Source organism: Fonsecaea nubica (assembly GCF_001646965.1).
Source record: "Fonsecaea nubica strain CBS 269.64 chromosome Unknown Scaff112, whole genome shotgun sequence".
Taxonomy (NCBI): domain Eukaryota; kingdom Fungi; phylum Ascomycota; class Eurotiomycetes; order Chaetothyriales; family Herpotrichiellaceae; genus Fonsecaea; species Fonsecaea nubica.
In genome coordinates this window covers 14,857-40,172 of record NW_019173785.1, presented here as the reverse complement: position 1 = coordinate 40,172, position 25,316 = coordinate 14,857, and the positions used below count along the sequence as shown (strand labels likewise).

General features: G+C 53.2%; 11 protein-coding genes across 11 annotated transcripts; 5 read left to right on the top strand and 6 right to left on the bottom strand.

Moving 5' to 3' along the window:
* Positions 1 to 483: 483 nt before the first annotated feature.
* Positions 484 to 1,857, top strand: AYO20_10461 (hypothetical protein; the record flags this gene model as incomplete). The annotated part of the gene is made up of 4 exons (XM_022648719.1): positions 484 to 623; positions 677 to 686; positions 737 to 941; positions 989 to 1,857. The coding sequence occupies 4 exons, from the start codon at positions 484 to 486 to the stop codon at positions 1,855 to 1,857; spliced, it is 1,224 nt and encodes a 407-aa protein (XP_022495297.1).
* Positions 1,858 to 2,121: 264 nt separating this feature from the next.
* On the top strand, positions 2,122 to 2,827 carry AYO20_10460 (hypothetical protein; the record flags this gene model as incomplete). Its single annotated transcript, XM_022648718.1, has 2 exons — positions 2,122 to 2,341; positions 2,397 to 2,827. The coding sequence occupies 2 exons, from the start codon at positions 2,122 to 2,124 to the stop codon at positions 2,825 to 2,827; spliced, it is 651 nt and encodes a 216-aa protein (XP_022495296.1).
* A 1,017-nt stretch (positions 2,828 to 3,844) lies between these two features.
* AYO20_10459 (60S ribosomal protein L16) lies at positions 3,845 to 4,734 on the bottom strand (the record flags this gene model as incomplete). The annotated part of the gene is made up of 4 exons (XM_022648717.1): positions 3,845 to 3,980; positions 4,082 to 4,394; positions 4,487 to 4,622; positions 4,714 to 4,734. 4 exons carry the CDS (start codon positions 4,732 to 4,734, stop codon positions 3,845 to 3,847), a joined length of 606 nt encoding a protein of 201 aa, XP_022495295.1.
* Positions 4,735 to 5,048: 314 nt separating this feature from the next.
* On the top strand, positions 5,049 to 6,656 carry AYO20_10458 (hypothetical protein; the record flags this gene model as incomplete). Its single annotated transcript, XM_022648716.1, has 1 exon — positions 5,049 to 6,656. The coding sequence occupies one exon, from the start codon at positions 5,049 to 5,051 to the stop codon at positions 6,654 to 6,656; it is 1,608 nt and encodes a 535-aa protein (XP_022495294.1).
* A 681-nt stretch (positions 6,657 to 7,337) lies between these two features.
* Positions 7,338 to 8,294, bottom strand: AYO20_10457 (hypothetical protein; the record flags this gene model as incomplete). The annotated part of the gene is made up of 1 exon (XM_022648715.1): positions 7,338 to 8,294. One exon carries the CDS (start codon positions 8,292 to 8,294, stop codon positions 7,338 to 7,340), a length of 957 nt encoding a protein of 318 aa, XP_022495293.1.
* Positions 8,295 to 9,539: 1,245 nt separating this feature from the next.
* AYO20_10456 (GTP-binding protein YchF) lies at positions 9,540 to 11,093 on the top strand (the record flags this gene model as incomplete). Its single annotated transcript, XM_022648714.1, has 4 exons — positions 9,540 to 9,614; positions 9,690 to 10,247; positions 10,455 to 10,962; positions 11,041 to 11,093. The coding sequence occupies 4 exons, from the start codon at positions 9,540 to 9,542 to the stop codon at positions 11,091 to 11,093; spliced, it is 1,194 nt and encodes a 397-aa protein (XP_022495292.1).
* Positions 11,094 to 11,684: 591 nt separating this feature from the next.
* On the bottom strand, positions 11,685 to 13,556 carry AYO20_10455 (hypothetical protein; the record flags this gene model as incomplete). Its single annotated transcript, XM_022648713.1, has 1 exon — positions 11,685 to 13,556. One exon carries the CDS (start codon positions 13,554 to 13,556, stop codon positions 11,685 to 11,687), a length of 1,872 nt encoding a protein of 623 aa, XP_022495291.1.
* A 290-nt stretch (positions 13,557 to 13,846) lies between these two features.
* On the bottom strand, positions 13,847 to 17,284 carry AYO20_10454 (hypothetical protein; the record flags this gene model as incomplete). The annotated part of the gene is made up of 5 exons (XM_022648712.1): positions 13,847 to 13,944; positions 14,006 to 16,726; positions 16,786 to 17,001; positions 17,063 to 17,137; positions 17,248 to 17,284. The coding sequence occupies 5 exons, from the start codon at positions 17,282 to 17,284 to the stop codon at positions 13,847 to 13,849; spliced, it is 3,147 nt and encodes a 1,048-aa protein (XP_022495290.1).
* Positions 17,285 to 17,781: 497 nt separating this feature from the next.
* Positions 17,782 to 19,056, bottom strand: AYO20_10453 (hypothetical protein; the record flags this gene model as incomplete). Its single annotated transcript, XM_022648711.1, has 3 exons — positions 17,782 to 18,577; positions 18,633 to 18,766; positions 18,820 to 19,056. 3 exons carry the CDS (start codon positions 19,054 to 19,056, stop codon positions 17,782 to 17,784), a joined length of 1,167 nt encoding a protein of 388 aa, XP_022495289.1.
* A 1,009-nt stretch (positions 19,057 to 20,065) lies between these two features.
* Positions 20,066 to 22,601, top strand: AYO20_10452 (hypothetical protein; the record flags this gene model as incomplete). Its single annotated transcript, XM_022648710.1, has 5 exons — positions 20,066 to 20,339; positions 20,399 to 20,517; positions 20,595 to 21,459; positions 21,513 to 21,936; positions 21,995 to 22,601. The coding sequence occupies 5 exons, from the start codon at positions 20,066 to 20,068 to the stop codon at positions 22,599 to 22,601; spliced, it is 2,289 nt and encodes a 762-aa protein (XP_022495288.1).
* Positions 22,602 to 23,109: 508 nt separating this feature from the next.
* On the bottom strand, positions 23,110 to 24,940 carry AYO20_10451 (hypothetical protein; the record flags this gene model as incomplete). The annotated part of the gene is made up of 3 exons (XM_022648709.1): positions 23,110 to 23,216; positions 23,393 to 24,473; positions 24,545 to 24,940. The coding sequence occupies 3 exons, from the start codon at positions 24,938 to 24,940 to the stop codon at positions 23,110 to 23,112; spliced, it is 1,584 nt and encodes a 527-aa protein (XP_022495287.1).
* Between the last annotated feature and the right edge of the window lie 376 nt (positions 24,941 to 25,316).

The following is a 25,316-nucleotide window of genomic DNA, read 5'->3' as shown; positions in this document are numbered from 1 at the left end:
ATTGCCTTGAGAACCTGGGTTTCAGGCATAAACCAGACAATGCTGGCAGCTGTCTCTCCTCAAATTGTCAGGGTGAGCAGTTGCCAGAGGGGTTTTGCCCTATACGGAGGCGTTGCTCTGTGTCGAAGAGAAAGCCGACATTATTGGAAGAGCGAGGTTGTGTTGGTTGTCAGGTTGTTCAGTTGCTGATGGTCGTAGAGGTTGAATAAATGCCAAGCTACAGCCTGATCATGTGATCGAATGCGAGCTACCACGTGCCGTCACGTGCGCGGCTGCACGATGACGTTCTGGCAACAATTTCAAGTTCCAATTCCCGGATCCCCGTCGAATGTTTCTTTTCTGTTCTCTTCATGCATTTCCAGGTTTCAGTCGACAGTTCCTCGCGTTCCGTTCTATATTTTCGCGTTTGATCGCTCTTGTTGCGATTCCTACTCTTCTGCACGTTCTTTCCAACGCGTATTCACTTGGTAAAGGGAGTTCAAGATGGTGTATATCAGGCAGCGAAACCTAGAGAAGCTCCACGAGTACAAATATTCAGGGGTGGACAAATCTCTGGTATCGAGATATGTCCTCAAGCCATTCTACACCAATGTTGTCATCAAATTCTTCCCAATGTCAATGGCGTGAGTATAGTGACTTTTCCCCAATCGGCGGCTGTAAACTGACATTGCTTCAGGCCAAACCTTGTGCGACACCCCAATCCCGAATGTCACAGCCTCCTCTAACGTGTGAGCAGATCACCTTGACCGGATTCAGCTTCGTGATCATCAATGTCCTTACCATGCTGTGGTATAATCCAACTCTCGACACCGACTGCCCTCCTTGGGTCTATCTGACTTGGGCCATCGGTTTGTTCTTGTATCAGACCTTCGACGCTGTAGATGGCACGCAGGCTCGTCGAACACACCAAAGCGGCCCGTTGGGCGAGCTGTTTGATCATGGTTAGGTTACAATTTATCACGTAGTTGACACTGCTAATGAACAGTAGGTGTGGATGCATGCAATACCAGCCTCGAGGTTCTTATTTTTGCAGCCACCATGAACCTTGGCCAGTCTTGGAACACGGTCCTTACTCTCTTCGGCACAATCCTCACCTTTTATATCCAAACCTGGGAGGAATACCATACCCACACCTTGATGTTGGGTATAGTTTCTGGTCCTGTTGAGGGAATCCTGACCTTGGTTGTGGTCTACTTCATTACCTTCCTCAAAGGTGGGGCGAGTTACTGGCAACAACCAATGCTGCCTAGTCTTGGTCTTCCCAAGAGCGATCTTCTCCCAGCCTCTCTTTACCAAATGGCATGGAACGAGTGGTACATGGTGTATGGTGGGCTGGTCTTGGTCTTCAACACCGTGAGCAGTGCATTGAACGTCATGGACGCCCGACGGCAAAGAGGCCAGGATCCTTTCAAACCACTCCTGGGCCTGGTCCCTTTCGCCATCACATGGACCCTGATACCTACCTATCTCTGGCTGAATCCGGTTATTCTCCATCGCCACCTGATTCCCTTCATTATCTTTGCTGGGATTGTCAATGCATACTCCGTGGGGCAGATGATTGTGGCACACTTGGTCAAGGATAGATTTCCGTACCAAAATGTCCTTGTCGTACCGTTGGCTTGGGCCATCATCGACAGCCTGGGCCCGATACTCGGGCTGTGGCCAAGCGCGCTTGGAGATGATGTCTACCAAGTCGCGTTTGTTTTCCTGTCACTTGGTCTAGCGCTGGGTGTATACGGCAGCTTTGTTCACGATGTCATAACCACGATCTGTGACTACCTGGATATCTGGTGTCTCACGATCAAGCACCCTTACGTGGAGAATGCCCAGAATTCTGAAGCCAAAAAGTCCAAATGAGTCGACACACGCCTCTTTGGTGAATCCTGTGGCGTTGAACAACAAGCAGATACAAACGACTCGATCGGCGACGTCTTCACACACAATTGCTGACTCATTTTCTTACAACCTGACAACATCGTCGATTCATGGGTGACTATGGAAATCACTTGCGACAAACGGACCCGGCTATAAATGCTCCTCATTTCTGATTGTCAAATCTTTGTTCTCGGACCACCCAGGAACACCTCACCAATCGACTCCCAAAGCCAACCTCTTTTCATCATGTCGTCGGAAAACCAAGACGCCTCTAACAAGGGTGAGTCCAAGAATGGCACTGTGGGGAAAGGGACTGCCACCACGTTGTTCCATCGATTCTGTCCTTGGAAGCCAAAGTGCGCGAGAAAGGCTACCCAGACAAAGCTACTGACGGAATCATCTCCATCAGAATCGGAAGTCAACTCTTCCCCGAACGCGGTTCTTTTTGGCCCGGTTCAGCAATATGGTCAGTGCTGATCCCTGTTTCTGAGCCCTTTTATGGAGTACTCAATTATTGCAAGGCCAAGTCTCCTACCTGCACCCTGGGCAGTACGCATCGAATACCGGCATCACGCGCGCCTTCAAAGGGCACATCACAACCACGGTCCACGGAGTTGAAACCATCATGCCCACTCACGAGTATCTGCACCACCCTGAAGAGACGCGATCGGCAATTCTGAACCTCAGACTTCGCCTGGATTCCGGCTACTACCCCAACCCTATCAAGCCGCCGCCTGACGCTCCCCCTCCCCCTCCTCCGATCGACATCACCACTGGGAAGCCCAAGTCGGAGTCTTCCAAGGCGTCTTCTGAGGCTGGTGCCGCAGAGAAGAAGTGTCCGCAATGCCACCATGCAAGTACTCCGGCTCTGACAGACGCCGTTTGGATCTGCTCGGGCTGTCTCCAGGGTCATAAGTTCGTACTGGCTAACGATTGCGAAAAGCGTTACTAGTCCTTCCCGGCTAAGTAAAGGAAGGGTCGGGGGCATCGATTCGCTCCTTTGTCCATGACGAGCGTGACGCGAGGACGATGGTGATGATGGAGACGGTTGAGTATCCTGCTCGTGCTCGATGAACAGTTTGAGCGATGCAAACTTGGGGGAAGGTTCGGTCATCAAGTTTCTAAAATACCGGGGAGGCGAAAGGGCTGGCTTGCTTACGATTCAGGGGGCATATTCTTGGCTTGTGGGATGGCACGGCATGGTGGTTCTGAGCAATGAAATTTCAACACACACACACGTACAACTTTGACACGCTGTTGGCGCTGGAGTTGAGCTGCGCGAGACTTTTCGGGGGTTGGAGAAATCAGCAACGTTTACTTCAGGGACGACATGCACATTAGCTGGAGGGGTCTGGTATCAATCTCACAGAGCGAACCAAGACCCAAATCAGATGATTCGGCTGGGTGTTTGTTGAGAGAAATAGAAACAAAAACAAAGATGGCTTTCTTTTTCTCAGGCAGAATTTTTTGGTTTCATCAGGTTCTCTCTCTTTTTTTCGGTGCTCATGAACATCCGTCCGTAGCTTGAAGAAGCACTTTCAAAAAGCCACGAAAAAAACACTTCATGGGGTTCCTCCTCCCTGTGGGGTGGCAATAGTCAAAGCACCATGAGGGTTCCTCTTCGCTGCCACCGCCCGACAGATTGAATGCTTACAACAATGCCCAGCTATTTTCCTGTATTGGAGCGAGGGAAGGGGTGTTGCGTGATTCCGGAACTGTCGATTAAAAAAAAGAAAAGCTTGACCATCATACCCCAGACCCGCACTGCCAGGTACGGCTTCTGGTTTTCCCCCATTTTTTCCGTCTCTGTCCGAATTTCTCTTCTCCCACTGCTGTTGTCTATGCTCAACATAACCCCGCCACACGCCTCGACCATTGATAGAAGACTGTAGATGAAGGACCGCAGGCGTGGAAACGGGCAACGACGCGCGACAGGATATTCGACATGAAAGTGGTAATGGTGGATCGCTTAGTAGCCCAGCTCGGCCAACTTCTTCTTCGCCGGCCCATCTGCGGTCGACTTGGTTGCCTCGACGAGCTGTCTTCGTTGGGCCTTCTTTCGCTCGTAGTAAGCGGCACCCTTGACTTTTCTTCGCTCCTCGAGTCTATTGCCACATTGTCAGTTGAGATCCTCAAGGTTTCACCGAAAACTCCAGCCAGACACCGATTGCTCCACTGTGTTGGCGGAGATGGCATCGGGACGTACCTCGCAACCACATCCTGGTATTTCCATCCTACTTCATGCGCCAGTCTTCCCACTGTGCAGTACTTCCGTCCGGGCTTTAATCTCAGGACCCTCAATGCCTGAGGCACAACCATGCGTTGCTTCTTGTCGTATGGTGGGGGGATACCTTCGAAGACCTTCAATCTCTCCAGTGCGGCAGCACCGCGGGCAGTCTTGTGTGGGATCATGCCTCGAACGGTCTTGTAGAAGATGCGGGCGGGGGCGCGGAAGTGGAAGGGGCCACCTCGAGTTGGGTTGTAGCGAGTGATTTTGCGGAGGTAGGCATGGTACTTGACTGTTTGATGAAAACGACATATGTTAGTCCAGATACACAGGTAGGAGTGACAACGGAGGCTGTAGTCGAGCAGAAGAAAGAGAGAGGCGTACGCTTAGCACGGAAGAATTCGCCAGAGATGTTGAGGGCCTCGCATCTCACGACGACGATTTTCTGGCCATTCAAGAGTTGCTTTGCGACTGTGCTGGCGAGACGACCGAGCAAGTGCCCCTTGCCGTCGATGACAACCTGGAGGAAAAAAAGAGGTCGCTGTCAGTACTTTTTCATCCGTTGCATTCTGTCGACGATCTGGGCGCAATGCCGCAAGGGAAGAACTTACGACGGGCTCGAAGGTCGACATCTCGCTCTCAATCACCTGCAAAGAGTCGTACGGGGAAGAATTCGCAAGTTGGGCGAGGACGTGGTTGTTGGTTGAGTTCGTCAAAGGCCGAGATTGAGTCAATGAATTGTGTAGATGCGCTTTGGTTTCCGTCGTGCGCACGCCAAGACATTTATCTCTTGGCGCGAATATTGAAATGCACGTGAAGCTGCTTAGTCATTACGTGGTGCGTGGGCCAGCAGGACCCGCAGCATTTCGGCCCAAAAAGTTTCTATCGGTGGTCAATCATAGGAATTACCACGACAATGCTGGCGACCTCATCTCAAACTTGAATAATGCTCACAGAAAGCTTCGTTGCGGCGACTCTGACTGCGAACAAAGCTGTGGCACATGCTAGCGCCGCTTTGAAAGATGTAGGCATATTCCTTCACGAGTTTCAACCTCAGCGCGTCCTCCGGCAAGGCTTCAAGAAGAGTTCCAGTCAACCAGGCTGCGTGGCCATCAGTGATTCGCACATCTTCGCGGCCCAGGCAGAAAAGGCAGTTATAAACGTCTATAGTCGAGAAAGGGTCAATCAAGAAGCCACTGTCCCATTTCCCGAGCGGATATCCAGCCTCGCCTATGCCCGAGGAGCAGAAATCTTGGTTTTGGGGACTGAGGCAGGGAAATTGATTCTATGGGAAGTTGCAACAGGCAGAGTAACAAATTCGGCGGCGTCCCATCTTCAAGCTGTTTCGTGTCTTTGCATCACACCTAGGAACGAATACATCATTTCTGGCTCTGCTGACTCGAGCATTCATGTTTGGTCGCTAGCAAAACTAGTCTCGTTCGCGCCGCCTTCAGACAACTATGAGGACGACGGTGCCTCAAATGCTCCCGTCAAGACCTTTTCAGGGCACCGAACGGCTGTTAGTGCCTTGATATGTGGCCACTCCAGCATCACTACAAATTTTGCGGTTTCAACTTCCAGCGATGGAACATGCCACATTTGGCATATCGAGACATGTCAAGTGTTGCGGACTGTGTTGCTACCCTCCTACGCAACTTCCATCACAATTGATCCAGCGGATAGAGCCATCTATTTTGGATGCAAAGATGGGAGGATCCAGTCTTGGGACATCTTTCAACAGTCGCCCACGACCAGTATTTCACTTTCTGAGCATCCAACCCCTCCGGCCATACAACTTTTGGAGAAGGATAGTTGGAAAGCCTCATCCGCCGACGTGGGAACAGTGAATTGTGTTACTCTCTCCTATGACGGGACATCCGTCCTCTCTGGTCATGTGAATGGAACTATCATCCGTTGGGACGTCGCTAAGCGTCGAATTCTACAAGATCTGACGAACTTGGGCCAACCAGTCACGAACATTGAGATGCTCAAACCCGAAGGCTTTCCTAATGTGGAAAGGCATGGGTATACTATCTCAAGCGTTGTGAAGCCCAACCTTGATTTCGCGTCAATGAAAGACAACGGTACTTGCGGCATACCTCCGAACTACGGTCTCCATATCTCGATCACTGCCCGAAACAGCCTCCCCGAACATGACGAATTCGCAGAAGCTATTACCGGTCCTGGGATCCCACAATCTATGCTGGATGCAGCCATCCACTCCCTAGCAATGGGGAATAGCGCAACCCAAGCCTACGTCTCAACAGATACTGCCGGGATAGCCAAGGCAGAAAGACTCGAAGAGGAAGTGTCCAAGTTAAAACAGCAGCTCGCCGTCCTACACAATCTGGAAGCAAAACGGAGGGACAAGAGGCTTGCGAGAATGGGCAAGCGGGATGATCTGGCGCTGAAGAAGAGGGAAGCGTATTTTGAAGCGCAAAGACAAGGAAAGGACGGAGATGCAGCGATGAAAAAGTGGGAGAAGAAGGAAGCGGACCTCGATCGTGAGAGCGACGAAGACGTTGAAGATGGAGAAGAGATGGATGTCGGCTGAAGGAGCATTTCAAAATGGCCACTATCAGTCCAGTTGAGGACCCTGAACAACAGGGCCGATTCCCCAAGCGCCCCTTGTCTGTAAGAGCGGAAAGCCGGAGGAGTGTCACGAACTTTATTCAGGTGCAGCAGCTTCCGCAAAGCAAGACATCTCGCCGACAATTAATCTGAGGAGTCCACCATGCCCCCCTCTCCTAATATCGGCTGGATGTCCACCAGGATTTAACATGGTCACCACATGATCAGCAAGATTGGAGCGGGATCGAGCCTTACTATAAAGGTTATCTCACAAAGGAAAACCCGAGAGGGAAGATACAACTGCGCCTCACATCCCAGGCGGCTGACAGAGTGTATTCAGCCTTGCCATTGGATACTCTTCACAGTATGCATTCTAAGACGCTGCACATACACGAGCGAATGCTGAGGGGTTAAATGGATGTCTTCGTCAGCCATCAAGAGTGTGCTCCATTTGCAGAGGAAGGAAACGGTATTCTCGAACAAAACCAGTTATCATATAGAGCAGTCCTAATCCTGAAACCGCGTTGCAGGAAGACCGATGAGCAACTCCAGCAAAGCCTCCCAGGCATAATATTCATATCAAAAACCCCTTATATCTAGAATATCCCTGCGAAGCCTTTCTGAAACACAGACGAGACAACAGCTCAAGACACTGGATTGGTCATCAAATGTTTTGCGTAATCCCAGGTTGAATCTTGTCCAGGATGTCGCTCAGCTCGTCCCACACCTTCTTGGCCGCCGCGTCGCCGTCCTGACTCCTCACAAAACTCGAGAGGGCGCCGTCGTCCACCTTGCCGTCCGACATGTACTTGCCGTGCGACTCCATGCCGGCCTCGGCGGCGGCGACCAAGGTCCGGCTGCCCACCTCGGTCGAGCGGGCCAGGAAGAACTTCATCACCTCCAGGATGATGGATCCCTCGCGGCCGAGCTCGGAATGGCACAGACCTGGATTGAGGTAGTTGAGAATGACGCCGGAGCCGGCGAGCTTGGGCGCGATCTGGCGGATGACGAGCACCTCGAGCAGTTTGCTGGTCGGGTATCGTTCCTTCAAATTCGCCGTCTTCTCGTCGTCGAGCACCTCAAAGACATGGGGTTCTTTCCACTCGGGGAATTTGGACCAGCCGTGCACTTCGCTGGACACGATGCTGAGGCGCGGGTTCGTCTTGAAGTCCTTGGCCGTGGCCTTCAGTTTCGGTAACAGGAGCAAAGCCAACAGGAACGTGCTGATAACATTGACCGTGATGGTCCGTTCGTGGCCCTCGGCGACACTGTAGGTACCAGTGGCGATACCGGCGTTCTCGAGCAGCACGTCGATGCGGGAAAGCTTGGATGCGCGGTCGGCGAATGCTTTCACGGATGCGTACGAGGAGAGGTCGAGGTCCCAGACCTCGATCACGTCGGGGCCACACTTGGTGGTCTTTTCAATGTCGCTTTTGGCAGCTTCGCCAGATTTGGTGTTTCGCACGGCCAGGATCAGCTTCGAGGCCCCCAGACGAGCGAAATGTCGTGCTGCCTCCTTCCCCAGCCCGGTGTTGCTTCCGGTCACAATGACGGTTTCTCCAGCAAAAGATCTCTTGGGATAAGCTGGTTTGATGAATAGTTGAGAGTATAGGAATCCCATATTGACGATGAAAGAGGACTGGGAAGATATTGGATGGAGATGGGTGTGGAATCAAGATGGCAGTTTGCAATAACACTTACGGTGTAGTTTGGTAGCAAGCAGGCCTCAGTTCGAGCACTTTATATCAATACTCAGCTCCAATTTTCCTACAAAAGGGAAAGCAGTTAATCCCGGTGCTACTGCGTGGAACGTCACCAAGACCCTATGGTCCAAACTCTGTTGTTGAAGACAATTGCTGGGGTTCTGTGCATTCAAGGTTCTGGAAAGCTTTATAGTATACTCGACGCTAGACCTCGCAGGGCGAATCCCTGCGAAATTGTTCGTCACCACATGTTAAGACTTGGAGACGGAGCAATGAACGGCCAGTGTTGTCGTTCCATGTAGCGAGGTGGGCCGGATTTAAACCCCGACAAACTCCGCTCCAGATCTCCTTTGAGCATCGTCAGTCGGAACAAATTCTCCCCGAGGACGAGTTTGTTCGGAGCGACCAGGAGATAAAAACATGCCAAAATGCACAAATCGTTTGGGATAGGATGCCACGCATGGACTACTCAATGCTTAACATCGATGGTTTGATTGAGGGACTTCCCAGGTGAGGCTAAAAGGCGACACTGAGATGCTCAGCCACATGTGAGCTACGAGAACTGTTAATCTGCCGACAAGGACCATGTCGTATACCAAGTAGGAATCACTATGCGTCCGGACGGAGATGACGGCTGCGGGGTAATAGATGAGGGAAGCTCATGAAGAAATTGGACTCGTGAGAAGTGCTCTGGTCAAGAGAGCGAGAGAGGTGGTATCGTATGTGAGGCTGTGGTTAGATCGACACATGGAGACCCCTGATCCTTTGCCTACCACGCCTGCTCAACAAATCTACATTGTCATTACAAGTCTTGGCATCACGTGTTTTGCGGTGCTGGGTGCCTGCCACGTGAGTGGAGCAATCGCAAGCCTCAATCCTCAGAAAAAAGTCAAGTCGATCCAAGTCAGTCCTTTCGATACACTCATTAACAAACTTTTGTCGTAGGGATCTCGAGCGCAATCCAGCCCTCGAGTCTCTGGAGCCCGCATTTTTTCACCACGGTCTCCCTTACCTGCTTCATACAACCTTTCACTTCTCCCCTCCGCATTTCAATCCTTGCAGCCGGTTCTGCACTTGAGCCTTGCTCGCAGCACATTCTCCGAAAAACAGCCTCTGTCCCCGTTGTCCAGCTCCTACAAACACGCGGCTACGCTAAGAAGAAAATGCCACCCAAAAAAGCCGTCGAAGAGAAGAAGGTCCTACTAGGCAGGCCCGGCAACAACTTGAAGAGCGGTATCGTATGTAGGCAGATCCCGCACAAGATGGTTTAACTATTCTTGAAGACATGGGTGGCTGACTGTTCTCTCCTCCAGGTTGGCCTTGCTAATGTTGGCAAATCAACACTCTTCCAAGCCATCACAAAATGCTCTCTAGGCAACCCTGCAAATTTTCCTTATGCCACCATCGAACCTGAAGAAGCCCGAGTTATTGTCCCCGACGCACGATATGATTGGCTATGCGAACACTACAAACCCAAGTCTCAAGTTCCCGCCAACTTGACGGTGTACGATATCGCTGGTCTCACTCGAGGATCTTCAACTGGCGCTGGTCTGGGTAACTCCTTCCTGTCGCACATCCGAGCGGTTGATGCGATCTTCCAAGTTGTGCGATGCTTTGATGATGCAGAAATCATTCACGTCGAGGGCGACGTCAACCCCACAAGAGACTTGGACATTATCTCAGAGGAACTACGGTTAAAGGACATTGAGTTCGTGGAGAAAGCCAAGGAAAACCTGTCTAAACAGACAAGAAGAGGTGGTCAAAGTCTCGAGATGAAGAAGCTGAAAGAAGAGGAAGCAACAGTAGACAAGATTCTGCAGTGGCTGAAAGACGGCAAGGATGTGAGGAAGGGTGAATGGGGCCCTAAAGAGGTACGTTACAACTTTTTTTCTTCATTGTGCTTTTTGTCTTTTCATGATGAACAAGAGCTATAAGCTCGACATAATCCCAGCTCGTCGACAGCAGTCTCACCCAAAATCTCACGTTTAGAGGCTGTTATGAGAGGAAGTCCAACCCTGATATCATATTTTTGTTTGGATCGATTTGTCATTGCCGTGTATGCCTTTGAAGCTAATCAGGCGGCGCAACAGATTGAAGTTATCAATCCTCTCTTCCTTCTCACAGCCAAACCCGTAGTCTACCTTATCAATCTCTCCGAGAAAGACTATCTTCGTCAAAAGAACAAACACCTGCCCAAAGTCATGGAATGGATCAAAACCAACTCTTCAGGCGACCCCGTCATACCTATCTCCGTCTCGTTTGAAGAACGTCTCGCGGTCATGTCCGACGAGGAAGCCGCCGAGGAATGCAAAAATCTCAACACCAAATCCGCTCTCCCGAAAGTTATTGTGACGATGAGACAAGCACTCAATCTCGCAAGCTTTTTTACCACTGGGACGGATGAGGTGAGGCAGTGGACGATTAGGAAAGGCACCAAGGCACCACAAGCTGCCGGTGTGATCCACACGGATTTCGAGAAGACGTTCATCCAGTGTATCGTGTATAACTATGAGACCTTGAGGGAATACGGCGATGAAAACGCTGTGAAAGCGGCAGGAAAAGTCATGACCAAAGGAAAAGATTATGGTGAGTTCCTCGACCCTCTCAACTCTCGGCACTGTGGAATTGAGGAAGAATTTAAAGACTAACATTGTTTATGCACAGTTGTGGAGGATGGCGACATCATTCTTATCAAGGCCGGTGCTGCAAAGGCGTGAGATGGCTGTAGACCACAACTCTCAAGCTTCTGACGCCTTCGCAATGTTAGATTCGAGCTAGGGATGGCCCTGCATCGCAGCTTCGGCTTGCCTTCAATCTCTGACGCAGAGGATATCTGGCCTAGGTTGAAGGGGGTGTAGCCTTTTCCAGAGTTCAACATTGACCACGTTTTAGCGGTTCTAGACATCCTACTTTGCTACGCTTCCCAAATTCAATCTAGAAGACGGCGAGTGGCTAGCGAATTTCCGTCAAAGCAGAGTCTGAATGAATAATGTTTGACAACTTATGCGCAGCGATCGAAATTAAAATCTAAAAGTTTCTCCCGAGCATTGGAAAATGCGGTGTTTTCTTTACCTCCTCGGCCGCGAAGACTGCGTCTACCCTTCTCCTTTTTTTTCCGGCAGAATGCTTTTGTAGGCTGGATGGCTGGTGTGTACGATGTACTTGTGCCGAGTACAGGTATGCTGTCAAGGTCGCTGGCAGGTCAACCCACAGCTTGAGTCCACCAGTGTTTCAGCATCAGGCCCATCACTCTCTTTCATTTCTCTTCGTTCATCCCTCTTGACGAACCTCTCGAGTCGCATTCACAGTCACAACCCACTGTCGACGTATCCACCGTACCCGTCGCCGCCCAACACCCTCTCCGCGTCCTGGCTCCAGCCGGCCTTCTTCCTGAGGTACTCCCCACCCAGCCACAGCCGGATGCACGTGTCGGCGGGTTTCAGCTGCGGCGACTCCATGGGGACGAGCTTGTAAAAGTTCTCGTCCAGCAAGGTGGGTTCGCACGTGCAGTGGCGGGACTCTGCGTCGGGGAGCCAGAAGCGAGATTCGCCTCCTCCTCCTCCTCCTCCTCCTCCTCCTCTGTGGTGGGTCTCATATTTGTCTTCGTCTTCTCCCCCATCGGAGGAGGTGGTGCTGATGCTGGTCGTCTGGCTGGGTCTGGATCTGGGACGGGTGGTGGAGGAAGCGGTCCTGCTCGGCCCCTGCGGCGGACAGTGTCGCGCAATGTCGTGCTGGTAGCCGATGTCGCGGAACCACCAGACCCGGTCGGGCGGGGCGAACATGGAGACGCTCAGCGTGTGGACGGGCGCGTCGCCCCAGCGGCTGTAGTAGAAGCCGCCCTTGTCGTCGAGCCAGTCAAAGTACCTGCGGTTACCCTCGTTGTCGCGGAAGAAGGAGAGGGCGCCGATCTCAAAGTTTGAGAAGAACTGGCAGTTGTTGTACGTCAGGCCCGTCTGCGGGTCGAGGAGCCAGTCGAGGCTGGCGTCCGGGTGCACCAGTTGTGGGTGGGCGGTGATGAAGTCGCGGGTCGTGGACCACAGCGAGGCGAAGCTCCGCGCGTCGTCCAGGATGGCCATGTTGAACCCGTACACCATCCCCGTCGCCTGCATGAACCGGAACGGGTCGTACGGCACATCGCAGAAGAAGTGCACGTCCGGCTCCACGCGCCAGTAGTATTCGTACGCCGCCAGCGCCGGGTGCAGGTAGAACAAGCCCGATTGCCAGCGGATCATGGCGTGATAGCTGAGCAGGTGGCCCTTGCCCACCGACGTCAGAGAGAGGTAGTCGAGCGAGTTGTGGTAGAGGGTCTGGTTGATGTGGGAGGGTGTGACCCAGTGTGCGTGAGGGACGAGGTGATACTCTGTCCGCGCTGGTGTCGCATTCGAGGTCGCCGCCTGTGTGCCCGTCAGCAACGTTATACCACCCAAAGCGATCAGCTCTCTCTTCGAGATTCTAGAAATCTTCTTTTCCATCTCAATCGGCACAAAACGCAGTCTCATCCAACACCTCAAACGCTCAAAGCGGGTATGCAGGATGTGGAGAGATGTTCTGACCTTAAACTCGTCCGAGAACGGCTTCTCATTAAAGAACACCCAGGGATACTGGTACCGCCTGTTCCATCGAAACTCCAGCTGACGCATGCTCTGCAGAATCCCGTCGAGCTCCTCGTTCCTCACCAGACTGATCAGCGCCGCCTTGGGCCGCCTGGTCCGCAGGTCGTTCGGATATGAGTTCTCCTTCAGCCATTTCCCCGGTCTGGTCCTCCTCTTGCCCGTCCCAGCCAGGTGAGCACCCGACCTCCAGTCTTTTGAGAGTTGAGAGAGGACGTCGTCGCTGGAGTCGCGGATGCTGAGGTAGAGTTGGGCACACAGCAAAATGGCGAGGAACACGAGGAGCCAGCGCCAGAGGCTCCTCTTCGGCCAGCGTAGGCAAGTAGCGTAGTTTGAGCTGTGAATGGTCGAGTCGCGCGGACTTTCGTCGGGTCTCCTGAGGGACGAGGGAGAGGAGGCTTTGCTCAAGAAAGAAGACTCGCGCGTAGCAATGCGGGTGAAGACGTTCGCGCGTGAAGAGGAACTGGAACTCGCGGCGCTGGAGCCCGAGTTGACAGCGGTGATAGACGAGGGCAAACTGAGGGATTGGAGTCGCTGACCTGGCGGCGTCGTGAAATAGGATGGATCCATGGCGCACGGATAAAGCAGTGATGAACGGCAGAGTAGAATCTGAAGCAATACAGATGGGTTTTGAGGAGTTTGCAATCGAGGTAGTCAAGTGAAGTTCAGTTTTCCATCACCAACCGGCCTTTGAAGTCACAAAAGTCATGCCAACCCCATTCATTAATTCTTGAACCGCGGAAACGATGCCTTTTCCCATTCCTCGTGCTGGCGTTCAATTGACCCGCGCTTTACCTTCAAGCCACTGATAACCTTGAAACTCTCAACCAGTTCATGCGCCTCCCAAGCATAGACCACGTTTACAAAGCCATTTGATCTTGATCCTGGGGCATGTCGTCCATGATATGTAACATTTTTGCATAAGGTACAGTGATCCGCTGCAAATCTCGATGTTTGCCTGTTCGAATAGTTAGTCACTGCATATCCACGAGCCTGGACAGGGAGCAAGAGATCCTCACCAAGAAGTAGGACAACATCTTTGAGCAGCTCTTCTCGAGGCCATCCACAAATCGTCTTGGAGTCTTCCTGCCAGTTGCGGCCTTCCACAGCGTTTATGGTCGCCGCAACACTCTCCGCGTCTTGACCTGACGGTTCCACGATGCCGCCGATCAGTGTTCTCAGTAGTTCTTCGACCTTCAACCTCAAACCTTCGGCGCCCAATCGTTTTGCATACATGAGCAGGTATATCCGGAATTCGTCCTTTGCGCCCAGCATGAGCGCTGCGGCGATGCGGTTTTCCAGATGAGCAATCGACACACCGGACTCGAAACTTTCAAACCCTTCTCGTGACAACAACACCTTGATGAGTCGCTGTAAGAAGTATGCTCGGCCTCGCAGCAACGTCTCCGATGTCGTGTTTCTCTCCAGCCACGGCACGATCCCTGAGGATACGTCCACGGATTTTTCGAAGTCGGTCTTTGCTTTCGAAGACTGGATGTTGCCCACGGAAGAGTCGGTCGTGTTCCAGTACTGACTGCCCACCGCCCACCAAACCTCGGATAGCCGTTGCCAACAATACATCTGAGGCGAGTACGCATACCCATCACCATTCGACAGGCTAACGATAATCCTACCTTCGGAATTCAAACGAGCTTGTGTGATAGCAGGCGCACCTGTAGGATGGGCAGCCAGTGAATGGACCGCCGCGTCAAGTACAGGTGCTAGCGATACGGGCGGATGTGGAGACGACATGGTTTTGACATTCCAGACATAACAAACACCGACCGCAGTGATGCACATCAGCCAAGAATCGTAGGACGCCAGGATCACTGGTTGAGCTTCCATGACCAGAGCACTATTCAGCCGTCGGCCATGTGGCGTCCACAGGTATAAAGAGCCTGTCTCATCTGCCGCCGCCCAAAACGATCTGGTACCTGTGACCAAAAGAACTGGACGAGGAAGGAAATCCTGCCACAGAGGCTGATCTTTCCTCGTCAAAGTGATCCGACACGGTTCCCGATCCTGCGCCCTGGGTGTCAATGATTGTCCCGAGGGATTCTTCGCCTCGAAGACGAATTCGGCTCTGGACCTGCTCGCCGTGTCGCCAGACATGTCACCTGGTTTTCCTGTGGCATCAATCCCCAGCACGACATGGGTGCGCACTTTGGGGATGGCAAGTCGAAGTTGACTCACGCTCAGCGCCTGGTTGATGACAGCTGGTCGTATGAACTCTGGAGTCACCTGTTGGCCGCTTGCAGCTGGTTGGTGTTGTGCTGGGAGGAGTCCATCCGCGCCGTTAACGAGAATGGGTGTAGCTCCCTTCTGACTTGCTGCCACCACTCGTTTCTCGGCAGTGCCCTCTTCTTCCCCCTCGATCTGTGCGTATTTTCGTTTGTTCCCAAGCAATAATGCCGCCAGGCCACCTTTGGGAAGCCCGTCGAACGGTTTGGAAAGGTCCAACACGGTCTGAGGGGTGTCTACCGCTTGCACATTCGCACTGGCACTGACCAGCTTCGTCTGCGGCAGGGAAGACTCCGTCCCGCCGGCACCAGATACCAATAGAGGCCGTATTCTCTTCTTACCATCCTTAGTGATCTCGACTCGATTCTTGAGTCTCTCGAGTTTGGCCTGGTTTTGATCGTCTTGTGCCTTTGCTGCGGCTTGCCCATTGGTCGTTGTTTCCACAGTTCCATTTGAGAGGTTTTGGGTGATTGTAATTGTACCATTCGTGGTGACAGAGGGCTTTTCTGCCGTCGCTGGTAGTGAGGAATGGAGATCCCCCATCAAGGCGCCCATGCGTCCTTCCACGCCCTTGATCTCACCAGCCTTGCTCATTTCTTCAAGCAAGAGCGCATCGGTGCTTTCCGGAAATCCTATTCCCTTCCTAGATGTGCCGTACTTGGAGAGTGATCTGTCGTTTTCTTCGATGGGTCTTGCGTAGCCCAACTCTCCCACTTCAAACATTACGGTCAAAATGGTGCCATCCAATGCAGTGGCGAACAGGGTTTGGCCATCCGGACTCCAAGAAATATCTGAGATTGGCTTGCCAGCTACATCTTGCTGAACGACAATGGGCCGAGGACTGCTGGTGGTCCAAATGCTCAGACACTTATCTGCCCCTCCACATGCAATTACCGTCGTATGAGGTGTAGGATGATCTTCGTGGGCATACTTGGAAGGAGGCTCTGGTCCGTAGAGTCTTGGAGAAAACGCGCACACCTCCACTGGGCCTTCATGTCCAATTAAGGTGGTGTCGCCGTCCCATGTACCACGGTTGATGATGGCGATCGCGCTGACAGGACCGTTCACCGCGTTGGCCGCCGCGATATGCATTCCGTCGGGAGCCCAGGAGCATCTGCGGAAGTATGTTGTCAAAGGGGAATTGACAAAAGGCTGGCTGATGGTCGTTTCGAGTGTAAAGTTGTTTACTGCATCGTGAGTCGTGTAATTTTGCGTGGGAGAGGTGAATCGAAATATCCGGATCGTTCGGTCGTCGCTTGCGGTCGCAAAGTATTTATTGGCAGGATCAAAAGTGATGCCTTTGACGTGGCTGGCATGATTCGAGAGTGTCTTCAACTTTTCAAAGGTAAAGCCTGACCAGACCACCACTTTTGAATCCAAACCCACCGACACCAGGATCGTCCCGTCGTATGACCAGCCCAGATCTTGTACATCGTTGTCGTGTCCGATCAGTCTCCGGAAGATGCGCCAATTCTCGACGGGAGGGGCCTCGTTTGAACCTGTCTCAATCTCAGCATATGTCTCACTGACTGCGCCAGCCGACCGCAACTCGACGCACCGAATGTGGCATGGGTTGGAGGACTCGGGTCCAGAGTATACACGCAGACAATCTTGTCATCTGCCCCTGACGCCAGAAATTTCCCGCCGGGTGAGAAGCGCACGGTGTGAATGGTGCCCGAGTGGTAACTCATCGACGCCAGCTGCTTAGGCTTGTCGTATTTCGCATTCGCGGCATTATAAATGGCCTCGGTGGACCAGATTCGCACGTAGCCATCTTTTTAATCCTTTCAATCAGTGAAGGAACTCTTTGTCATGATGTGCAAATGTTCACGTACCGCCGGCTGCGGTGACCAGGCGCTTGCCGTCGGGGGAGACATGGCAGCTGTAGACCTCGAAATCTTTCTTTTCGCCTATTCAGAAGTAACCGTTAGTTAACGAACCAAGGGCATATGTGGATGCGACACAGTCTACGCGGTTTGCGACGCGTGCACAAGGGGTTTTGGGGTGGAAAGTGTCGAACCTCCGTGGGTGAGCCAGATGGGCTTGATGATGTGCATTGCGGATCTATCTTTGTCGCTGGTGGGAGCACATTCTGGAGGGGAGAGGTGACTAGGCCATCCTGCGACAGTAAGATCAGAATCAAGTTGAATGTGTGAAAAGGCTGACGCGTGAGTTGGTAGGGGGGTAGAAATTCTGGTCTTGTTGAAATGTAGTTTCGCAAGTCCACGTCCGCACTCCGCAGTTCACGGTCAGGCATATTATGACATGCTTCACTTTAATTAATACGGGGCGAGGCTTGACCAATAAGGCTGAACGACTTTGAGGCTAGTTAAGAAGGCAGAGATACAGATATCCCATTACATTTGTATTTTGTCTGTGCTTTTCCTGAGGGTCCTGGGACTCTCTGGTATAGTGGTACATAGCTACCGACTTTTTCCCTCTCAGTCCATGTCAAATAATACACGCAGGAGCGCCGTCGCTGCGTCATGAAGGAGTCGAGTGTTCGCTTTCCCGACATAATAATCTCGCATTGATGTGCCGTTGATATGTCCTCCTACTTTCTCGCCTCTCGTGTCTGCTCAAACCCTTCAAGCACTGTCTGCGCGACGTCTTTTGCATTCCCGTGCTGGGCCGCCTCAATCACTCTGGCCCCAACATCCTTCGAACTAGACTCGTCTTTATCCGTCGACGCACCGATAACTTTGCCAGCCAGGTTCCTGGTTTGGTTCTCGTTGACCTTGCCATATACTGCCATAGCCGTAGCAATCATCTGACCAATGTCTCCGACATTACCTGGAACCACGACAGCAGTGCCCTCCTTGGCCAGGTTGCCAAAGGCTTCAACATACTTTTCTGCGACGCTCAAGCTAACGGCGCCCTGGGCATTGGCTTCGCCGCGTTTGATAGCATCCGCAACGGCATCGATACCCCGTGCAGTTGCCTGTGCCTTGAGCAAAATAGCCTCGGCCTCACCAGATGCCATATTGATCTGCTCGGCCTTCAGTGCCTCAGATGCCAAAATAACGGATTGTTTACGACCCTCGGCGATGTTGATTGCACTCTGCCGCTGACCTTCGGAATCCAAAATCTCGGCTCGTTTTGATCGCTCTGCTGTGACTTGCCTGTGCATGGCCGCCACGACACCTTCCGGAGCATGGATATCCCTTATTTCGTATCTCAAGCATACGACACCCCACTCTTGTGCGGCCTCGTTGATCGCCTGCGTAATGTTTGCGTTAAGATTCGCCCTTTCCTTGAGAACGTGGTCCAATGTGAGTTGACCGATTTCGGACCTCATGGTGGTCTGCGCTAGCTGTGAGATGGCATATTCCGCATCTTCAACACCGTAACTAGATCATCCTTCAGCAAAAGTCCGTTCCACCTTTGAGCTTCACTCTGGCCTACCTCGCTTTGTAAGCATCAAATACTCTTGTGTAAAGTACGCCATCCAATTCTAACGTGACATTGTCTGCAGTAATGGCACTCTGGCTGGGGATCTCGATGGCCGCTTCTTTCAACGATTGGACGTAGGCGATGCGCTTCCCTCGTATGTCAGCCCCTACTTTTGTAATTCCAAGAAAACAGTGCATACATCGATGATCGGGACGAGAATAGCCAACCCAGGCTCCAATATCCGATTAAATTTTCCCATACGCTCCACAATCCATGCTGTTTGCTGCGGTACGAATCGGATAATGGTGTTCGCGGGTAGGCTCGTCTGGCGTTGGAAGTATGTCGGAGAGGAACTGGAGCCGCCTATACCCATAGGACCGCCTGGAAATGGTATACTGGGAGTCGTAGTGAACTGTCTTCGGCTCCATATGGCCATCGGGGAGTAAGCTAGAGCAGCAGTCGAACGGTCCGCATGTCGAAGTGAAACGGCAAGCCTTGAGGCACGCCGGGGTAAATTTCGTAAGGCCATGTGCGGTGCCTCCATCATGGCGGCCGTCGCAGTAAGACTATGCGGTCGGCAGAGGACAACAAGTCAACGAGTTGAAAGGTTGTAATTGCGCAGGCGACAAGTTGATGCTGGAGAAGCCAAATGATGCACCATGGCGCTGTTCCGTCATGAGCCAATCACAATAAGGAGCGACTTTTGGCCGGAACGGAACGCCGCAATATTTATCCGGTCCGGGGAAAGGTAAATCCATGAGCGCGAAATCTAACAAAAATGTCTCGCAAGAGAAAACGCATGCGCAAGGTTTCAATCTCTTTCTTATTGTTGTTTGCGAAGACGCTCTTGGCTCAAGCCGGCAATCGCTCGCATTCACTGTAACATCCTGCTCGAGCCCACTATTGTCCACGAGGCTACACTCCCCTGAAGAGGGGGTTGGGAATGCTGCTTCTTCCTGTCTAACTGTGACCATAGTTGCGACAAGTACCCGCCGGGCGCGAAGAAGAACAGTGTCTCTCTCCTACATGTCGATCGTTCAAGCTATGGTACCTATGGCTTGCGGAGCCTGGCCTGCCTATGGTAGCAACCCCTGCAAAGGGTTGGCCGCAGGGAGTGGATGATGATTCTCCGACTAAACCACCTTCGCCGATGGATATCCGACCTCCGGCCGGATGCCGCCCTGTGGAAAATTGCACCAAGCTCGTGGGTCAAGATCTTGGTCGACGGGCTAGGATCTTGGTTATGGCGCCCTCTGGGATACCACCGATGATTTAAATGGGTCCTAAGAAACCATTGACGTATATTCAAATGAAACGCCCATATTCACTCCCATAACAAGGTCGACAACATTTCAACCCCAATGGACGGAAAGAAAAGGTTACGGCCGGTCACTTCGTGCCTGCCTTGTCGGGCAAAAAGAGTAAAGTGTGACCGGGTTAGCACAATGGAATCCTGGACTCATGTCGAGCCGATGGAGGATGTACTAATGTATGCATTTCAGGTGCATCCTACCTGTGGGCGCTGTCTTGCAGGTGGCACCGAATGTGTCTACGACGGGAGTGCCAGCGGCAGCGGCACCGCGAGTGCGAGCACCAGTGCAAGTGCAGTTCCCCAGTTGTCTACCTGGCAAAGCGCATCGACAGCACAGCTCCCATCTTCGTCCGCCACAAGCAATGCAAGACCGGAGGAAGTGAGGGGAACAGGACCTCATACTGAGCGTAAGTGCCCCTTGCCACTGGCGAACTCGTCAATCAGCCAAATTAATGACCCGGACCAGCGCCTGCAGAGCCTGTGCCCAGGCAGATCGGCCCTGAGAGAGGACAGCTTTCTGTTTATGATGGTGGCCGCTCGGCCTATGTAGGCTCAACATATTGGGCAAATGCAATCCCTTCGGAGGTACTTGAGCATCCTAGCCCTTTTCACTTTTGTGGACTTCTTCCCCGTCAACTTTGCTTTCGCTGACTGTCGCCAAGATCAACCGCGACACGGTGCCCACGGTCCTCGGCGAGACCAGCCCATTCCCTAAATTTCCTGGCAGGATGCAGGATGGAGCTCTCGAATGGAGCGGCCAGAAGTTTCGCCCACCGCGCAACTGTGGCTTTGAATGGTCCCAGCCGTCGTCGAACAAATGCAAGTTCTGTGGAAGGAACTACAACATCTCATGTGTCATGGCACTGCTACCCAGTCGCGAAATCTGTGAGAAGCTGTGCGGGTTTTTCTTCTCAACCGTCTTTCCTCTGACGCCGATTTTCCACATGAAGAGTTTTGCTGAGGATTTCAGAACGTTCTGGGATGGCATTCCACCTGCGAGTGTGCACAACGCTGAGCCGAGCGTGTTTATGCGCAAGAAGCCGGGATTTCTATCTCTCTTATCTGCTATCCTGTTTGCGGCAGTCTTCTCGGCCGCGCCAGCTCGTCTGGAGCGTATCTTTGGAGAGCCCACCACTCTCAACCCCGGAGACATGTACTTCATTGCCATGGCCTCAGCTAGCTTGACCGGTTTCCCTCGACGGCCGAGCATCTACTCTCTGGCAGCTTACATCATTGCGCAGAGTCAGTTCGTGAGGGAAGAGGAATTCTCGGATGCTCCCGACTTTATTGCTACCTCTTTTCGTGTTGCGCTAGGCATGGGCCTACACCGCCAGCTTCCAGAATCAGGGCTACCTCCCTCCGAGTTGGAAACTCGACGGCGGCTTTGGTGGTATATCCTTCACCTGGATGTCATGTCTTCATCTTCATCTGGACTCTCACCTCTCTTCATCAACCAGAAAATGGCCAACACGGATTCCATCTGTCAATACGACGTTCAGAACGACGATCCAAGTGCTAGACAAGAAAGTAGGCTGACCTTTTGTGCCAGTGATCTTAGGATCTTTGCTGACTTATCGCAGTTGACGTTCGCTACTTGGTGGCGTCTCGCCGCTATGAAATTACTAGGGAGATTAGAAGAGTACTTGTGCTCCATTTCGAAGACGGCTTTCAATCACTGGAAGTGGTTGCAGACTGTGCTGGTCGCCTTCGAACGATAGCTGACCGCACCAGTGCTACAGTCGACACGTTGCTCAAGGCCAGAGTCGCTGCTGAGAGCAAAGCTGCGAAATCTACGACTCCTCGTCCCTTTGATCAAGCGCCGCTTATGCTTGACTTTGATCGGGTGTGGACTCTTCGGCCAGACCCGAGCGATAAGGAGGTGGTTGACTTTACGGCCTGGTCTGCGCTCCTGTTGCACCTCATGGTCCACAAGGCGTATTGTGTGCTTTACCACCCGCTGTTCAGGGATCCTGCGATGGTGGCCGACGAAAACATCCGAACAAAGTAAGAGCCTCAGCGCAGTCCTGTTTTACTGATAGCCCACGGCTAAACCACCTCACAGTGCGGTCAAACATGCCCAAGCATTCATCCAGGTGTTTATTCGTGTCTGCAACGATCCCATCTCTGAGCCCTTCCATTGGATGTACCCGGGCACCTACCAACCTCTGCAGGCGGTTTCACTCCTTCTAGCCGACCTGCTACAGCATCCATACAGCGACGATGCGGCCCTCTCGCGAGGCTTGATCGACGCCATCTTCGAACTCTACCAGGTGGACGAAGGCATCGTCAGCCAGAGCGACCCGCCTCGACGCCAGCTCTCGCCGTCCGGACGAGACGCGTGGACTATGCTGGTGAGGACGCGGCGCAAGGCCCTAGAGCAGGTCGGCATGGACTACCACGTGCTTTTCCCTTCCAACGCGGTTCTGTCGAGCCGCTGCATCTGCGGCGAAAGGATCTCGGCGGTCGAGAGCCAGGCTGCGGCCCACCAGCAGACAATGCACCGGACCAGGCCCGGGGAGGGACAGCCGCCAGTTCCTCCCTTGTCACAGGACATGCAGGGCGACAACCAGGGCGACCAGGCTCCCGGCCAGATGCTCTACGACCAAGTCGACTTTGACTGGCACGCGTGGGACACGGCGCTGGGGCCGTCGATTGGTCTGATGCCGTGAAGCGATTATAGCTTGTGTATGACGTGCTCAAAGCTGCCTATTCTATTCCTCGGATGAGGATGATCTTGGGAGGTGGTAGTTAGTGTGTCATGTCGCCCACGGAAGTTCTACAGAAAGGCCTTTTTTCTCGTATTTTTACAGGTATTTTCATTCTCAATTCTCTTCTTCTTAACCTTTGGTTTCTGTAGCTGGCTAGATACCCGGGTACCGACCTACCTACCTACCTACCTACCTACCTACCTACCTAGGTAGTAATATGTAGACTCTGGTATTATCCTGATCGGCACGCCCTAGTAGAGCACCAGCACCAGCACCGGTACCAAGTCCAGACATGGAACGATACCTTGCCATATCATATCACGATATACCATAGTATATTATAGTATATTATAGTATCTTATAATCTCCCACCAGCCCCACCCGTGAGTAGGCATCACCTGCCCATCCCTCCGAGGAACTTCAGCGCAGTCCAGTCCAGTCCAGCTCCTCTCAGCTTCTTCTCAGTGAATCAATGCCACGCCGACTTGTGCGGGTGTTTGTGGTCATTGTCGATCTTTGACTCTGCGACCTCGCGGATCCTGTCGCCGAGGTGGGCGTCGACTTTGGCGAACATGGCTATACGACACCACCAGTCAGTCAGTCAGTCGGTCAGTCGGTCAGTCAGTTCAGTGCCACTCTGATATTCTCCTGAAAATCCATCCGATCGTAGTACGCGGCAAAGAGGAGGTAGGTAGGTAGGTAGGTTAGGACGAGGAACCACCAACAACCAAAAGAAAAAGGCGGGGGCATACCGTAAACCTCCTCCCGCAACCACTTCTCCCCCACGCCACTGACGTGGGCGGCGACGTTGTCGATGAACCGGGCCTGCGCGCCCTCCTGGCCGGCCATGATCCGCCACAGCGCGACGGGCTGCTCAAAGTCGCGGTGGTCGTCGACCTGGGTGAATGCGGCGATGGGGGTGGGGATCTGCACCTCGTCTGGACGGCCGAGACCGAGGTTCTTTAGTTTCTGCTGTTGCTGACCCTGCTGGTCGAGAAAGTCTGTGCTGACGACGTGGGCGTTGCTCGTGCGGTCCGAGAACTTGACCGGCTGGAGCCGCGTGCCCAGGTAGTTCGGGTCGCCGGCGTAATTCGGGGTGAAGTTCATGAAGCCGTCGCGCTCGATGGGGCAGTAGACGGTCGGGACGGGGGCGTTGGTCGGCAGGAACTGGTAGTTGACGCCGAGGCGGTAGCGGGCGGCGTCCGGGTAGGCGAACATGCGGGCCTGGAGCATGGGGTCCGGCGACGGCGCGATGCCCGGCACCATGTTGCTGGGGCTGAAGGCGGCCTGCTCGATCTCGGCGAACCAGTTCTTCGGGTTCGCGTCGAGCGTCACCCGCCCGACCTTGCGCAGCGGGTACAGCCCCTTGGGCCACACCTTGGTCATGTCGAAGACGTTGACGGGCGCGTGCGCAATCTCCTCGGGCCGCATCACCTGGATGTACACGTCCCATTTTGGGAAGTCCCCGCGGTCGATGGCGCCCTGGAGGTCGAGCAGGTGCGCGTCCGGGTCCTTGCCCGCGATCTCGGCGCCCTCGGCGTTGGTGTGGTAATGGATCCCCTGGACCGTCTTGAACGTGATGCGCGTGTAGACGTACGAGGCGCCGTTGTCGCGTGTGAACTTGTACGTGTTGCCGCTGTAGCCGTTGACGTGGCGCACCGACGACGGCAGGCCCCGGTCGCCAAACAGGAACATGAGCGCGTGGATGCTCTCCTGGTTGTTGACGTGGAAGTCCCAGAACATGCTGGCGTCGGCCGCGTTGGTGGTCGGGTGAGGTTTGTGGCTTCGATTCAGCGACGGGAACTTGACCGGGTCGCGCACAAAGAAGACGGGCTGGTCACAGTATATCACTTCATGTCAGCTTTTGCGTTGGCCACGTACAGATGGGTGGAAATGGGGAATACCTGGTTGTTAAACACCCAGTCCTGATTGCCCTCGTTGGTCTTGAACTTGATGGCAAACCCGCGAAAATCGCGCACCGTGTCGGCAGAGCCTCGAGCAGGACCGACGGTCGAGATGCGCATCAACACCTCCGTCTTCTTGCCGATGCCATTGAGAAAGTCTGCGTCTGTCACGTCCGATACGTCGTCCGTCACTTCAAAGAAGCCCCTGGCGCCCGCGGCCTTTGCGTGGACGGTCCGTTCGGGGATCCTCTCACGGGAAAAGTGTGCTAGGTTCTCGAGCAGCTGGGTGCTTGTCAAGAGGACATAACCCCCTCCTGATCCTGTGGGTAGTTGGTCGACGATGTCGTTTCGAGGCAGGGGGATACCCTCGGCGAGAGTATAGTGAGGCTGAGACATGTCTGGTCTGCTTGGACCAAGTTGGTGTCACAGAGATATCTCCACGGGTGTGCTAATGAGATGCGATGAGGTGGTGATGGCCTTCTGCAGTATACTTATACATCGTATACCCATGTACCCAGTACGACACCATCTCGATACACTGAGCAGAGCCCAACCCCGGGAGATTTATCACCAGCCCTGCGACCACTGACTGTGCATAGTTCTCGACACGCGCCGAGTCGACAAGCTGATTGTCAAATGGCTCGCACTCTATTTGCTGCGTGTCAATCAGGCCGATGCCATCCATGCTCTGCTGTCCGGGGCTGCCGCTCAATGCGAGACGTGAAGACTGGAACATGGGACTCCAAAGAATCCCCCACTCGACATGGTTGGG